We start from the raw sequence: 14,296 nt of genomic DNA, 5'->3' as shown, positions 1-14,296 counted from the left end.
AAATTGATGTGTTTCCATGAGGCATATTTTATATTTGTTGTGTTTACAGCGTGTTTCTGTTGCCCCCAAGTGGCCAAAAAAATCAGTACACGCAATTTGGTCCCTTTCTAACCTGACGTGTGTCAGGCTGTTCTCAGTCTCTGTTCTTGCTTATAGCTATGAAAAGTAATGTACCTTAAGCCCTAAATAACACATGTAATTGTGAGCCAGCAGGCTGTTTTCATGAGACCTACATGAGCGGTCGTCCGTCATGCAACAGGAGCAGAGGAGGAAGTCAAAGAGTAAGACGAGTCAAACCGAGCAGTTTGAACCAGGAGACCAGGGTTTGTGTCAAACCAAAAGTCAACACCGAGTTATTTTAAGTCACATCATCAAGTCATGGAACAATAAATATGCGCCCTGATGGTGCCCAACCATCATTTTTTTTTCTTCAGAATATTGCATGATTGATTATAGAAAGTTATAGTACACTTGGTATGACTGAAACTGTTTTTAACCAGCATTACATCTACTATAATCCAATTTCTGTTGTTGTTGTTTTCTCTTTTTAAACAGGAAAATATATTTAAAAAGTAAATAAAATAAAAAAATAAACAATAAATGAGCAAGTAATTTTTTTTTTTTTTTAAATTAAAAAGAGGATAACAGAATCTGCTTTTATCGAACCACAGAACAGGGATGTATGGAACAATAATATATATAGAATCATATCATATCATCAATGCGTAATTCAGCACCTTTGTAGGGAGATAATCCAACCATGATTCATATCCTAAATCTAACCGAGGGCCACTAACACATACATTTAAGGATTTCACACATTTTTCATGACTACGTGGGAGAACTCTGAACTCACCTTGGTAATGAGAAGGACGGGTTGCTGTACCAGCTGCTCCCCAGCTGCGAACACTGATGTCCTCTGGGCGGCGTGTCGTCTGATTCGCTGCTCAGCCTCTCGCTGGACGGGGCTCTGGTGGCGTCCGAGTCCCCCGTCACGGTGAAGATGGAATCCGAGAGACTGGGCCTCTCGTCGTGTGCCAGCGGGGCGAAGCTGAGCTGGACGATCTGCCTGGCGCTCTGACAGACCGGCCCGTGGATGGCAGGGGTCAATGTGGGCAGGTCAAAGGTCAGGACGGTTTGGGTGCTGGAGGTCAGCAGCTCCTCGCTGTCCAGGCTGTTGTACGATGTGCCTTTGGCTCGGTGGGACTCCATGATGCTCTCAAAGTGGCGGCTGAAGGTGTCCTCCGCACCACAGCGAGGACCGGACACCAGGATGGGGGACTTCAGGGCCGGGTGGTGGTTGTCAAAAAACGTCTCCATCGGTCTGGACAGAGAGGGACGTTTTAGAAACACTGCAACAACAGTTAAATGTTAAAACACATCTAGAACTTGAATTATCGCCTCACAGTCTAAGCGAACCAGTCCAGTTGCTCATAGATCAGGTCCCACTGACAGAAGAGAGTTTTGTAGATAAAGCGCCCTAAATCAAATCAGACGTTGAACAATTCAGGGTGGTGGCGTTTAAGTCGTGCGACCACAATGAAGTTAGCTTATAGGCTAACAGTAGGTTGCTTTACGCCTCACAGCACACACAAGGGGTGTTCGTCTGTGAAGATTATCATGCTGAACAAAACTTGTAAGTATCATAAACTTGCGTTTGTCACAGAGCTTATTTTAGGCGATAATCGAAAATCCCATTCAAAAATCCCATAAGGTTTTTGACGAGGGAACCAGTGAGACGCTGACTTCCAGGTTGGCCTACAAAAGTCCGTCATCCCTTCACCTTCAAGGCTTTCTTAATATTAAGACGGAAATATGGACAACCCGGACACATAATGTCTCTGACCACGGCTATCGCTGTTTCAGAGGCATAAAAAGAGACTAAAACTGTATTTTTATCCCGTCAGGACCTGATATTCTGTTGGGATGCAACCAAACATGTTTCATTTCCACTTGAAAATTAGGTTACGAGTGAGATCCAGATTCAGATCAGAATGTGGGTCAGGGGAAAATCCTGCTGCAGCCGAGTGTTTGTGATCTTGTGTGTGTTTCGTGTTCACCTCTTCAGAAGGTGTCTGAACACCTCGGGCTCCTCCTCCGCTGCATACTGCTGCTTCCTGTTGTCTCCCTGCATCCTCACACTGGCCCAGCTCACCATTTCCTCCTCTTCCTCCTCCTCTTCTTCATCTTCCTCCTCCTCCCCATCCTCCCTCCCTCCTCCTCTCCCCCTATCTGTCCTCCCATAAGCCAGCCCCCCCAGTGGGCTGCTTCCTGTCCCCGAGTTGCCCTGCACGCTGCGGTTACTTCCAAACGCAGAGTCGTCGTCGTCCTGCTCTGCCAGCAGCACCTCGTCAATGTCTGTCTCTCTGTAGCAGCGCAGCGGGACGGCGTCCAGGTCCGTTTCTGAGTACTTTAACGTCCGACGAATGATGCCAGTTTTGGGGGAAGTCCCAATAACGGCGGGAGGAGGTGTCACCAGCTCGACCTCGACGTGCTGCACCTCGTGATTGGCAGAAAGTAAAGGGAGGGAGGACGGGGGAGTCGGAGTGGGAGACTCGCTGGAGTTACCGCTGGGAGGAGCAGTGGAGGTTTCCAGAGAGTCTAAAGACAGAAAGAGTTAAAAGTAAATGTGATCGTCTATATTTGCTAATTCCCTGTTGTAACAGAGAACATATTTAGATCACTTGCTGCTGTAATTGGTCCAGAACCATAATTAACCCTTTAAAACCTGAGCACTGGTTTGATTTCTTCCAAAAACATGGTGTAATGAACTACTTAACAAAACATGGCCCAAAAATGAGCAAAAATTAGTAAAAAGTTATAAAAAAAAATTACTTGAAAAAAAAGCAATGACAAGACAATGACAGAAAATAAGTGCTGAAAATCAAAACATTTATTTATTTTTTTCTGTAACATAATTCTACATATTTATATACTGTAATTACAAATATAACTTTCTGGACATTTTTCTTTAGTTTTTTTTTGTGATAATTTTTACAATAATTTTTCCCCTTTTCTCAAAGCTAATTTCCATGTAATTTTAATTTTTTGCAATTTCTTGCCAAGTTGGTCATTGCCTTTTTTGTTTTTCACAGAATTATTGTAATTCTTAAACAGTTTTTTTGGTTTGTTGTTTATTGTTGTTTTGTCTTTTTTTCTTGTACTTCTGACCATTTACTTTCTCATTTCTGCTCAATTTGTTCAGGTTTCAAAGGGTTAAAAAGAGGGCAGAAAATTATATTTAAAAAATGTCCAGAATAAATTAATAAATCTTTAAAAACAAGGCACAATTGTTTTCTCACTTTTAACAGAGGCTCAGTAATTTCCTAAATCAGCTGGTCACCGTGCTTTTTTGCAAACGTTAAACAGGAGAAGATGATGCATTTGTTGGGAACTATTTTGAGCGGTGGATTAATCATGAAAGTGCAGTAATTGGATGGAAAAGAGGAGAAAGCGCTCTTACTCTTCTCCCCTCTGCCAGCAGCCTCCTCAGTAGGGGTCCCGAATAAAAACTCCCACTTGGCACGAGCGATCCTCTGACAATGGAGCGAGGGCACGGGCACTGCACAGCCACTGTCCGTCTGAAACACACAGAGACACACTGAGAGGCTCTGCAGTGCAGCTTTAAACGAATAGTGCCCCATTTTTGGGAAATACACTTAATAAAAATAAAACTAGATAAACTAAAATAAAGTAAAAATAAGTGCTTAAGCAAAGTTCAGCATGGCCACTGCTCTTGAGGTTCATTAGAAACAAAGAGCTGTCATTGAATTCCTTGTTGCAGAGGGAGAACCCCCGAAAAACATCCACAAATGAAAGAGTGTACACAAGGACGATGCAAGGATTAACTACAGCAATGTATAGCAATTTGTGGAAGTTTATCTATCTATCTATCTATCTATCTATCTTTCTATCTATCTATCTATCTATCTATCTATCTATCTCTAAATATATAATGTCAATGTTTTTGGATATTTGCATACAGTTTGTGCAAATTGACTCCTCTGAATAAAATGCTTTGAATATAAAAATACGCAGATAAATGAATCAAATTTGAAAGTGTAATTTGTAGTTTTTTGGTTCAGTGCCCACCTGTATTCCTGAGGTGGCGGCCCCGGTCTCATTGCTCTGGTGACTGGACTGACTGGACTCGGGGGACACACAGTCCCTGTCCCCCAGGCTGCCCGTCACCCCACTGGAGCTCCGGGAGGAAGATCCTCCCATCGCTCCGTTCTGCTCCACCTCTGGAGCCTCCTCCACTCTCGGCTGCTCCGCCTCGTTCCCCTCCACCTCGTTCCCCTGTCCCTCCTCCTCACAGCCCTCGTCCTCCTCCGCAGAGTCCAGCGCCACCGGCCCCAGCAGCAGGATCTCCCTCCTCCTCTGCTCTGCACGTTTCTGCTGGGTTGCTGGACTGAGCGGCCTGCGATGGCGACCGGATCGACCATCAGGAGTTTGGTCGTTTGTAGACCCAAATTCAGGCTCCGGTCTCGGACTGTTCTCCACCTGATTCCCCCACTGCTGCCTGGACGTCCAGCTCACCGGCGCCTCCTCGACGCTCTGATTGATAAAAAGCCTGCGTGCGATCTCAGTGCAGTCCCCTCTCTCGAAACAGCTTGGGTCTCCTCTATTGTCCAAACTCAGGGACCAGGACTCTCTGGCGTACTGCGGGAGCTGACGGCGATGCAGCGTCGGCGTATCCGGTGCTCGCAGATCCACTTGGAATAACCTGGGGTCCCTCATGGGCGAGCTGAGTTCCGTTGGAGGATGAGAGGGACGGAGGACGCGTGAAGGGATAGCGGGGGAACTCGGACATGCTGATAAAATTGACTTGTGAACGTCCTGTTGACTATTAGTTTCGTGTGAGTGCGTCGAGTTTTCGGGCTGGTGAGAGTCGGCGTTGTCAATTGCTGGCGTTTGCTGGTCGTTTAAAGGGATGTTCATCTTAAGCATTTGTGCGTTTGGAGCTGGAGTGTGAAATTCTCCAGCAGGCTCGCCTAAAGCGTTGTGCGGTGAGGATCGTCTCGCTTCGGTAAAGATAGAAGATACTTTGGTGGCTTCCTCTGCTAACCTGCGGGCGACCTCGGGGCTGTGAGCCGGCGAGGAGGACTTACTGTCACTTAACTGGTTCAAACCCTCAGCAACATTATTGCCAAGTTGAAGGATCGCTCCTTGTGGTGAAGGGTTCCTGTGAACGTGTCTTTTAGTGGCTGGACTTCCTGCGACAGCTCTATCCTCCGTCGACCAGTGAAGCGGACTCTGCAGCTTCGGGTGTCTGGACTGGGAGGACAGCTGGTCCGACGCTGGGCTCCGAGGCAGCCCACAAACAGCCTTATCCACAACGTGCTCTTTGAGGTTCTGACGTTGAACCGGAGACCCCGCCCAGGACTGACAGCGGGGCTTGTAGTGTGCCGCCGAGGCTTGCTCGAGTGCATGCGCAAGTTTAATCCTCAGCAGAGGTGAGCCGAACTCCTCTACGGCCCTCTGGGTAGCTGCCCTGCCGATGGGGTCCAAAGCTGGTTGGCGAAGGCTGGGTGAAAACTGGCGACTTCCCGGAGATCGGAAAGTCTGCTTAGGACTGGAGCTGCACGAGGAATTGGGACTTCCGAACCAAACTGGGTCGCTGAGTCTTTTACGGATGTGAGAAGGGGTGGATCGCTCCTCTCTGGGGCCTCTCTGGTTGCGTGGACTGTCCACGGTCTTTACGTTGGATTTCTCGATGTAGCTGAAGGTGACGACAGATCGCGTGCCATCCCTGACCTCCTCCTCCCTGAACCTCCGGCAGTTTGGAGAGACTTTTCCAGAAGACGGCATCACGGCAGACACTCCATCACTCCGAAGCGTTGTGACTTTCGGGGAGCTGCTGGTTTGCTGAAAACTGTTTCTAGAGGGAGACGGCGTGCTGTCCCGAACCAGGCGATGAGCCGTGGTCGCCTTGGTGACACTCTTCTGGCTCGCGAGCTGAGACAGGAGCTCCGCTGGACTGTCCTGAACCGAATGCCCCTGAGCGATCCCTTCCTTCCCTCCACTCTGATCTGGGGCAGACCTCACTTCCACATACAAATGAAGGACTTTTCCAGACTGGGACATGACCTCCTCTCAGGCCGTAATGAGGACACAGAAATGGAGCAGGGAGAGAGACGGATGGGGTGAAAGAGACCAAAACAAAAGGGAAGATCTTCTTTGTCTTCTTGTATGTGTTGTTTTTCTGCTGGTGCTGGTGGTGGTGGTGCGTGTCAGTTTATTTTTAGACGGTCTTTCTTCTGCCTCCCAGAGTGTCTGTGTGCAGAGCAGAGACACACAGGCTGAGCGGCCAGAGGACAAACATGCCCATGGGACACCTCCAACAGCTCCCTATTCTTCATACCTGTGAATGAAAGAAAAGAGGCGGCATTATCTTCTGTGTCCTCAGGTGATTTCAGATACACACAGGATACTCCAGTATTTGTGATGCTTGTTAGTTGTGCTGCCAGTTTCTCTTAATGCACTCATTGTGCAGCGACTGAAATCATGCCAGCATTAGAGGATAAGGCTGCTTTTATGTTACTTTTTTTAATCATTGTCAACAAATCCCATGAAAAGACTTGAACCACCAACGTTTTCCCTTTTCTGTAGATACTTTACAGCTCCTTAACCTTGTCTGTGAATCTCTTTCAGAGCTCATTCATAGCATTAACAGAAGGGGTTACACTCCGTCTGTGCTAAAACTACTCTCTGTGCTCCGACAGTGTGGTGCAATAAATAACTAAATAACAGTGTATATATATTTTTACAGTACAAAAACATGGGAAAATAGAGTCCAAACTTACACTGTCATATTTTTTTACATTGTCGTATTAGAATTTTAATTCAATTAAAGGAGCTAAACACTTTCTCCCCTTCTGTTAATGAGTCAAACATCAGATCCAGGATGACCACATCGTGCACCAAACACTTCATCACAACTTTTTTCACACAAATGTCTTTGTTATTTTGTGTTTAATCCTTTTTTTTCTTTGTTAAGATAAATCTCTCGACTGGGCTAATCTGAATACTTTTTTTTGTCCGTTCTCTTTAGCGTTCATGCAGAACAACTTTCAACGCCAATAAAGCCGCCCACAACAGAACTCTGTAAAAAAAAATAAAGTCAGTCAGAGGAGGACGGTGCCAGCAGCGACAGATTGGAGTTGCCGTATGGTAGCAGTGGGAGAGAACGTGTGTGTTGGGAATCGAAGTTGACAGAACAAAGAGAACTTGTGGGAGAGTTGGCGCGTGAGGCGAGCCACTTTCCCTCCTCGACCCCGACTGATGTTTCTGCCCTCGTCTTCAAAGAGACCAAACATGCCCGACAATCTTCTCAGCCTCTCAAATTCTTAATTATTTCAGCCGGCCTCACTGCGAGGAGTCACAGCAGCATTTGTTATGTTGTTTCGATCTCACATTCACTATCAGCCTCCTTATTAACCTTTTTTCTTTTCATTGTAGATAAATAAAGTCTGTCTTTGTCTCTAACAACTTTTGCCGCCTCTCCATTTGTCACACTCTTATCTTTCTGTTGTTTTCACACCTCGGAGCTACTCTTCCCGCAGATACACCATTCACAAAAAAAAGCCCTTTGTGGCTCCACGGGGTCCCATTGTCTATGAAGGTGTGAGGAAGACGATGTGGCTCCTCGGCTGCATCATAAAAGTGACAGAAATAGGTGAAAGCCACCGGGATGATTAGTAGATCTGATCACTACCATGAAAAAGCACTTCAGTGCCTGGATTTCTATGGTGACGAGTTTAAGAAGAGGAATTTGGGAAATAATTTATTTGACCAAAAGTAGATGTTACCACTTATTTTACAATGCAACATTAGAAAAAAATGGTTTATAAACCCAACTTCTCATGTCCCAAAAATGTTTTGAAAGATTGATTTAAGACATTATGATAACAATTAAAGGCTTATTTCTTTATTAATGAATACAATGCTTTATAAAACCCTGGCTATGTTGCCGTTGCCTTATACTGAAGTTATAATGTAGAAGAACAAAATAAATGTATGTTAATTCCTACAAAAAAATATTTTAAAAAAGGTTATACTGCAAATAAAATGCAGTGCCAAAGGAACAGGCTGTCTGAAAGCAAGGTGAAGCTGTGAAAATACTCTTAACACAGCTTCCACTTGACTGATATTGATTTTTTTATTCATTTTTGCATTAATTCACAGCAATGCAATGCTGAGCTTCTGTGATACTAGTCCTTTCAGTTTCTCTACACAGGTAGCACACTGACCGACTATATGTAATACGCTGACGTATCTCATTTAATATCACTTCAGTCAATCCAAACTATCCCTTTTAGCACAGCCTAATAAAGTCTGCAACTGCAGAAATCTCTGCACGTTGTTTACAGACAGAAACATGATGAAGAAAACAAGATTTAATCTCTTTTCTGTTCTGTTGTTTAGAAATCAATAAGATGGATGTGGATAGTGGACAGACGTCATGAATGTGACAGAGCCGATCATAGATCTACAGAGATTATCGTTAGATATGGTTTGTCATCGCTCTCATCACAAAGAGAGCGAGTCTGTATGAGAACCGTATCGATCCTGAGAAAGAGCTGATGGGCCTGAACTTCATTTGATCCATTAATTCATCCTCAGAGACAGATGTTGAGGGAAGCTTCAGAGATAAAGCCGGGTGAGAGAAGGAGCAGCGGAGAGATGGATGGAGAGCAGGAGCCATAAAGAGAGACGCTGAGGCGGGATGAGGGCGTCATGTATGTGCAGGAGAGAGCTGAGCTGGCAGGCGTCCAGAGGACAGGAACCACGGTGTAGAGTTACAGAAGGGTCCATGTTAGAAACACACAACTGCAGATTCAACACAACGCTCTTCCTCTGCAGTGAGATCATGTTTAAAGGAGCAGTTCACCTAAATCACAAATCACAGTTTCCTACTTAACTCTCATTACAGCTTGCAGATAGTTTCTAAAGTTACCTGAAATACCAAATATCAGGGACATTCAAAAAATTCAAAATGTGTATAAAATTATTCACAAGATATGTAGAATGTACAGGTTGTACTACCTTATTAGTGAAGGTTGTTGGGGCTGTATGCATCTTATTGTTAATATTCTCCTAAAAATATTTCTAATTGAAATTGAAATTTTTTAAGCTTATTTTAATGTATTTTTTTAAATTAATCTATTATGTTTCTATTTAATAAAAACACTTTTAATTGAGCTTTTATTTCAAACTTTTTTTTAAATTCATTTATTATTTTTTTATTAATAAAAAAAAGTTTGAAATAAAAGCTCAATTAAAAGTGTTTTTATTAAATAGAAACATAATAGATTAATTTAAAAAAATACATTAAAATAAGCTTAAAAAACATATCTTTATTCCATATTAATTTTGTTCTTTTGGGTATTTCATTTCTATTTTATTTTTATTATATTTTACTCCACTGCAGCTCTAAATTGTTTTTATACATGCAAAGCACTTTATAACTTTTGTTTTAAAAAGTATCTAGAAAGGAAACAAATCAGAATTTAGGAATAGTGCAAAGCTTTTTTGTTATACTTAAACTGTTATTAGAAAGCAGGATCGCCAATGTTATCTTAAATAATATGTTATTTTACAGATAATTTATATCTTTATTGGAGAAATAAAATCACTTTTCCAACCTTTGAGCTCCATGAGCAGAAATATAAGAGGAAACTGAGTCTTACAGTAGTTGTTTGTCTGAATAGTGTCCTTCTGTCCTCTCCTTGGATCCATACTCTAACCTTAACTCCCAGTGCTGCAGTGTTAACTCTTTGGTGCCCAGTTTTCTGACAGCCGTCCAGCTTGGCAGCGGTCCTGGTGGGACCATCTCTGCTGTGCCAGCAGTTACAACAAAAACAGACCATCACCACTCGCCACCTGCCGTCGTGCTCTGCTTGATTTACAGAGCAACTCCTCAGTTATTATGAATTAGCTGAACTGATCCTAGTATGATATATTTACGTATTTTACTCTGCTGTGAAAATACATATTAAATGTTTACTTTTTGGATTGGATTTTGCATATGAAAAATTTGATCATCTCAATTTTGTTGTTCTCATGAACACTGAGTATAAATCATTGCATTGTTTTATAGGCCACCAGCGTTTCGGTTTCCTCGCTCTCTGCCTCTCTCTCACACACACACACAGCAGAGCTTTTGCAGAGCTCCAGACCGTAACTGTTCAGTCACATTTTGTGACCATGAAGCACCGCAGCGATTTGTAAATACTATTAATATTTGAGCTGGAGAGTTGTCAGTTTGTTTCCAGCGTACAGAGCATAAATCATCATGTATAACGGTGCTGCGATAACAGTCTAACTTAATGAGTGGTAGTAGCGGTAGTGTGAGCAGGTGTGGCGTGTGTTTGTATTTGCAGAGCTCCGTTCGTGACTATTTAGTAACATTTTGCAACCATGGAGCACCGGTGTGACTTGAAAATATTAGTAATACATAAACTGGAGAGCTGACTGTTTGTTGCCCGCTCACAGTGAGTGAATCCTTGTGGTTAATGGCACTGCAGTAACGGTTTAACTGTTTGCTAAAACTAACATCCAACTGCTGACTGGAAGCTTCAAATCAGCAAAAACATCAACATTTCTGGCCTGGGAAGAGCCAGGTCCTTTAAAATAAGATTTGATTAATTTAAAAATAACAAAGTATTTTTTTTTACTTCCTTATAACTGCTTTTAATTTTTTTTTTTTTTATAATTTATCATAACAGTAGTGATTTCAACTTTATTGTATAACAGTGGCTTCTTTATTTAACTTTATTGTAACTGCAGTTTATTCAATAATTTTGTATTTTAGTAGTTAACATTAGTTTAAAGGACATTTAAAAACACTGAGATGTATATAATATATCATGATATAGCCTTAAAATACCGCAATATTGTTTTAAAGCCATATCGTCCTGCTCTACATGACCATATGTACTGTAAAATAAATATGATACTACAGCCAGCAGCCAGTTAGCTTATCTTATCATTTCAAAAACAGACCTGATGGGAAAGCTGTAAAAAGCACCAGATATAAAACCTAACACACCTTAATAACCAAAATAAACCCCACAGCTGCTCTATACTGATGACTCATCCTCTTGTTGTCCTTCTGGGTCACAACACAAGGACACACACATGCACACACACATGGATAAACTCCATCGGGTCTGCAGTCGGGCATTTACGAGTCAAATCACACAGGTAATTAAACCCCGGGCAGCATGTGCAGCTCTAATATTAGCTCCCTGGATACGATGGGGTGCAGGTGGCGTCGGTGTTGGTGGAGGGGGCTCATGCTAATATTAGCTCTCAGCGTGCATGTTGCTGGCACTGTGGTGCACTCGCAGCTATGATTTCAGCATTATGACAGGTTGTGCAGTTTTAGGTAGTAACACATTAAAGCCCGGGAGGATTAGCAGGGTTTGTATTAAGTTAATGAGTGTCGAGGGATATTCGCAGTGCAACATCCAACCCCTAATCATCCACTCACCACCATTGATTTCTCTACATATTATGTTACATCATACTGTATTTGGCTCGGCTGCCTAGCCTGCGAATTCCCAAGAAATGGCAGAGGGTTCACTCTCATGCCCAAAATACTCGACGAACTTCCACTGAATCATAATTAACCAACTGGAATTAAAGAGAGAATGTCAGAGCTGTCTTCAGAGACATGACTTTGTTTGCGTTTGATATGCGCCTGTCTCCAGCTCGTTCCTGTTCTGCTGCCGCTGCCTTCAAAGACACATTCAGACAAAAGAGACGGTCCTCTGACTCATGCAGCGGCACAGAAAGTGTGTGAGAGGAGCGACGCAGAGGAGAGAAAAGAAGGAGAGACACCACATCGGCCGTGACCTTGCTGCCTATACAACTCCTCCGCTCACTACACTGCAGGCCTGCAGAAATGAATCCTGGATTTTCAGGCAAAAAGCTAACATGCACCATAAAAACTGTGTAAATTCTGCATAAATGTACACAAAATACACGCAGTGTCACTCTAACCACTAAGCAGCACTTTCTCAGAGAGCTATTTTTAGTTTGTTTTGGAATATTTAAAGTGAAGAAATATTCTGTTTTTTGTTATTAAGGACGGAAAAATCCGCTCAAAGTTTCTCTGGTTATTCATCTTGTAGCTGCTTGCACTCGTCTTTGAGCTGCCATGTGCATGATTAAAAAAAGTCTTTAGAGACTCACTGAGATGTAACTAAAGAAAAACGTTTTCTCTGAATACATTTTTCCAGTGTGTGATTCAGAACCTGCAACATCTTTAAAATCACACAGAATGTTATCGACAGTTTCATCCACAAAAGGATCTATTTTTTCTGAGCATCTACAAACTGTCTGCAACTAACGATCGCTTACATTATCAACCAATCTGTCTAATCGAATGATCCTGAGCTGTTTCCTTCAGTGCACCAATCACAGCTAGGAGAAAAAAAAACAAAACAAAAAACTCAAGCTCAAGCATCTATACAGCTCACTGGTGCTACATGTTACACACTACACTTTGAAGAATGTTAAAGGTCCCTGATGACGTATGAAGGTGACATGTTGCGCTTGATAACGTTAATGTCATTTTTATTACATTTCCAACGACTGAAATAAACTTAGTTATTTAGTCAAAAGTGGGTGAAGCTTTGCAGAAGACTGAGCTTAACATCAGAGCCATCAACAAGGACGCCGACAGGCCTATCTGTTCAAAAGTAACAACAGTTTTCTCCTTAAAGGTATAATGTGTAAGACAGCCAGAATTTTGGTTTAAAACATTAAAAATGAAACATTTTAACAGAATGTGAGGAAGTAACTGTTTTGATGTGATGTCGAAGCAACATGTTCTCATCCTAAGTTGTCACATATTGCCACTTTGTCAGACTTCTGTGTCTACATGTTACGCTCTAGGTTTCCCTCTGTGTTTGCTGTTGACGTTCTGGGATGCCGCTAACGTGATGTCAACAGAGGCACATGGTGGGATTATGTGGCAAGTGGTTATGTTTAGGGAACAGGAGCACATGGCAACCAACTCTGGGATGTCAACAAAAACACATGGCAACCAACTATAGGATATAAACAAAAACACATGGCAACCAACTGTAGGATATAAACAAAAGTGCATGGCAACCAACTCCTGGATTTCAACAAACGCACATGGCAACCAACGCTGGAACGTCAACAAAAGCACATGGCAACCAGCTGCAGGATGTGGACAAAATCACATGGCAACCAATGCACTTTTTAATTAATTAATTTTTATCAGCGATCCTTAAATAAAATACTCAGCTAATCGGCAAAATGTCAAATATTGGTCCCAATGATCAGCTAGGCCAATAAGCTGTCGACCCCTAAAATTAATGTAAAATGACCTTTGAAATCAAAGCAATTAATTGTGTTCAACCATCATGTCTTGCAAACTCCTCAGATGTGCAAAATAAACATCAACAACAACTAAAACACTTTTAATGATAAATTGGATGACTTTTGTATTACTTCATATCTGCTGAAAGTTAATGACACTCAGCAGCAGCTCAGTGTTGGTACAAGTGTCATTGTTGATAACCAGCAATGCGTGTTAAACACCAGTGGCATTAGTGCATGTACTGACACGCTCACATGACTCAATTACACAAAAATATGCAGTCCCTTGCTTCACACATGTTCTCTCATTCATGCCTTCACACTATCACCCACACAAACACACGATACACTGAAGAATCACACTTTTTCTGCACATTAGTTAGTTTACAAATCTCACAATCTGACATGCACATCTGTATCATCTGTATCATGTGTATCGCGGTGCAAAGCTGTCAGGGGTTGTTTATCCTGATCGACCCAGAGCCGGCAGCAGTAAACACCAACAGCTACATTTCTACTACGGACATCTTCAATCTCACACTCACCTCTCCTCCTCTCACTGCCGCTTCACCGGAACAGGATTTACACCTCCCACATGCTTTATCTCGTCTCATCCTTTCTGCTTTTCCTCCTTCCTTCCCTCTCATCCTCCTTCCCTCCTTTCCTCCAGCAGAGCAGTGCAGACCTGTCCGACCAGCACAGCCACCATCCCTCCCTCCCTGGCAGCGACGCTCACACTCAGCCTATTAGCAGGCTCATATCACCCAGCCCTGCCCCCTTCCCTTCCCCTCTGCCTCTCGCATACATGCTGAGTCAGTGAGGAGTAGTTAGTGCGGGCTCGGGGAGGTGCTGCACGGAGGGGACGCACCACACATAAAGTGTTTAATGGCACAAACTGGACCCCCTCTCCAAGTGGGACACAGTTCAAAATAAAAGA

The 14,296-nt window shown here is 43.0% G+C and overlaps 1 protein-coding gene across 1 annotated transcript in view; it reads right to left on the bottom strand.

Annotated features, from left to right (window-relative positions):
• LOC121959005 (PH and SEC7 domain-containing protein 1-like) overlaps positions 1-14,009 on the bottom strand; it is a 69,266-nt gene extending 55,257 nt beyond the window's left edge. Inside the window, exons 1-6 of the mRNA XM_042508186.1 lie at positions 13,905-14,009; positions 4,093-6,364; positions 3,464-3,581; positions 2,237-2,601; positions 2,061-2,185; positions 857-1,324 (exon numbers count right to left, since the gene is read on the bottom strand). Of these exons, the coding sequence (XP_042364120.1) occupies positions 857-1,324; positions 2,061-2,185; positions 2,237-2,601; positions 3,464-3,581; positions 4,093-6,087 (3,071 nt within the window). The 5' untranslated portion in view covers positions 6,088-6,364; positions 13,905-14,009. The remainder of the gene's footprint in view (positions 1-856; positions 1,325-2,060; positions 2,186-2,236; positions 2,602-3,463; positions 3,582-4,092; positions 6,365-13,904) is intronic.
• Positions 14,010-14,296: the final 287 nt, after the last annotated feature.

Source organism: Plectropomus leopardus, chromosome 19 (genome assembly GCF_008729295.1).
Source record: "Plectropomus leopardus isolate mb chromosome 19, YSFRI_Pleo_2.0, whole genome shotgun sequence".
Lineage (NCBI taxonomy): Eukaryota > Metazoa > Chordata > Actinopteri > Perciformes > Serranidae > Plectropomus > Plectropomus leopardus.
The sequence above is the reverse complement of the archived record's forward strand: the minus strand, read 5'-3'. Positions and strand labels throughout refer to the sequence as shown.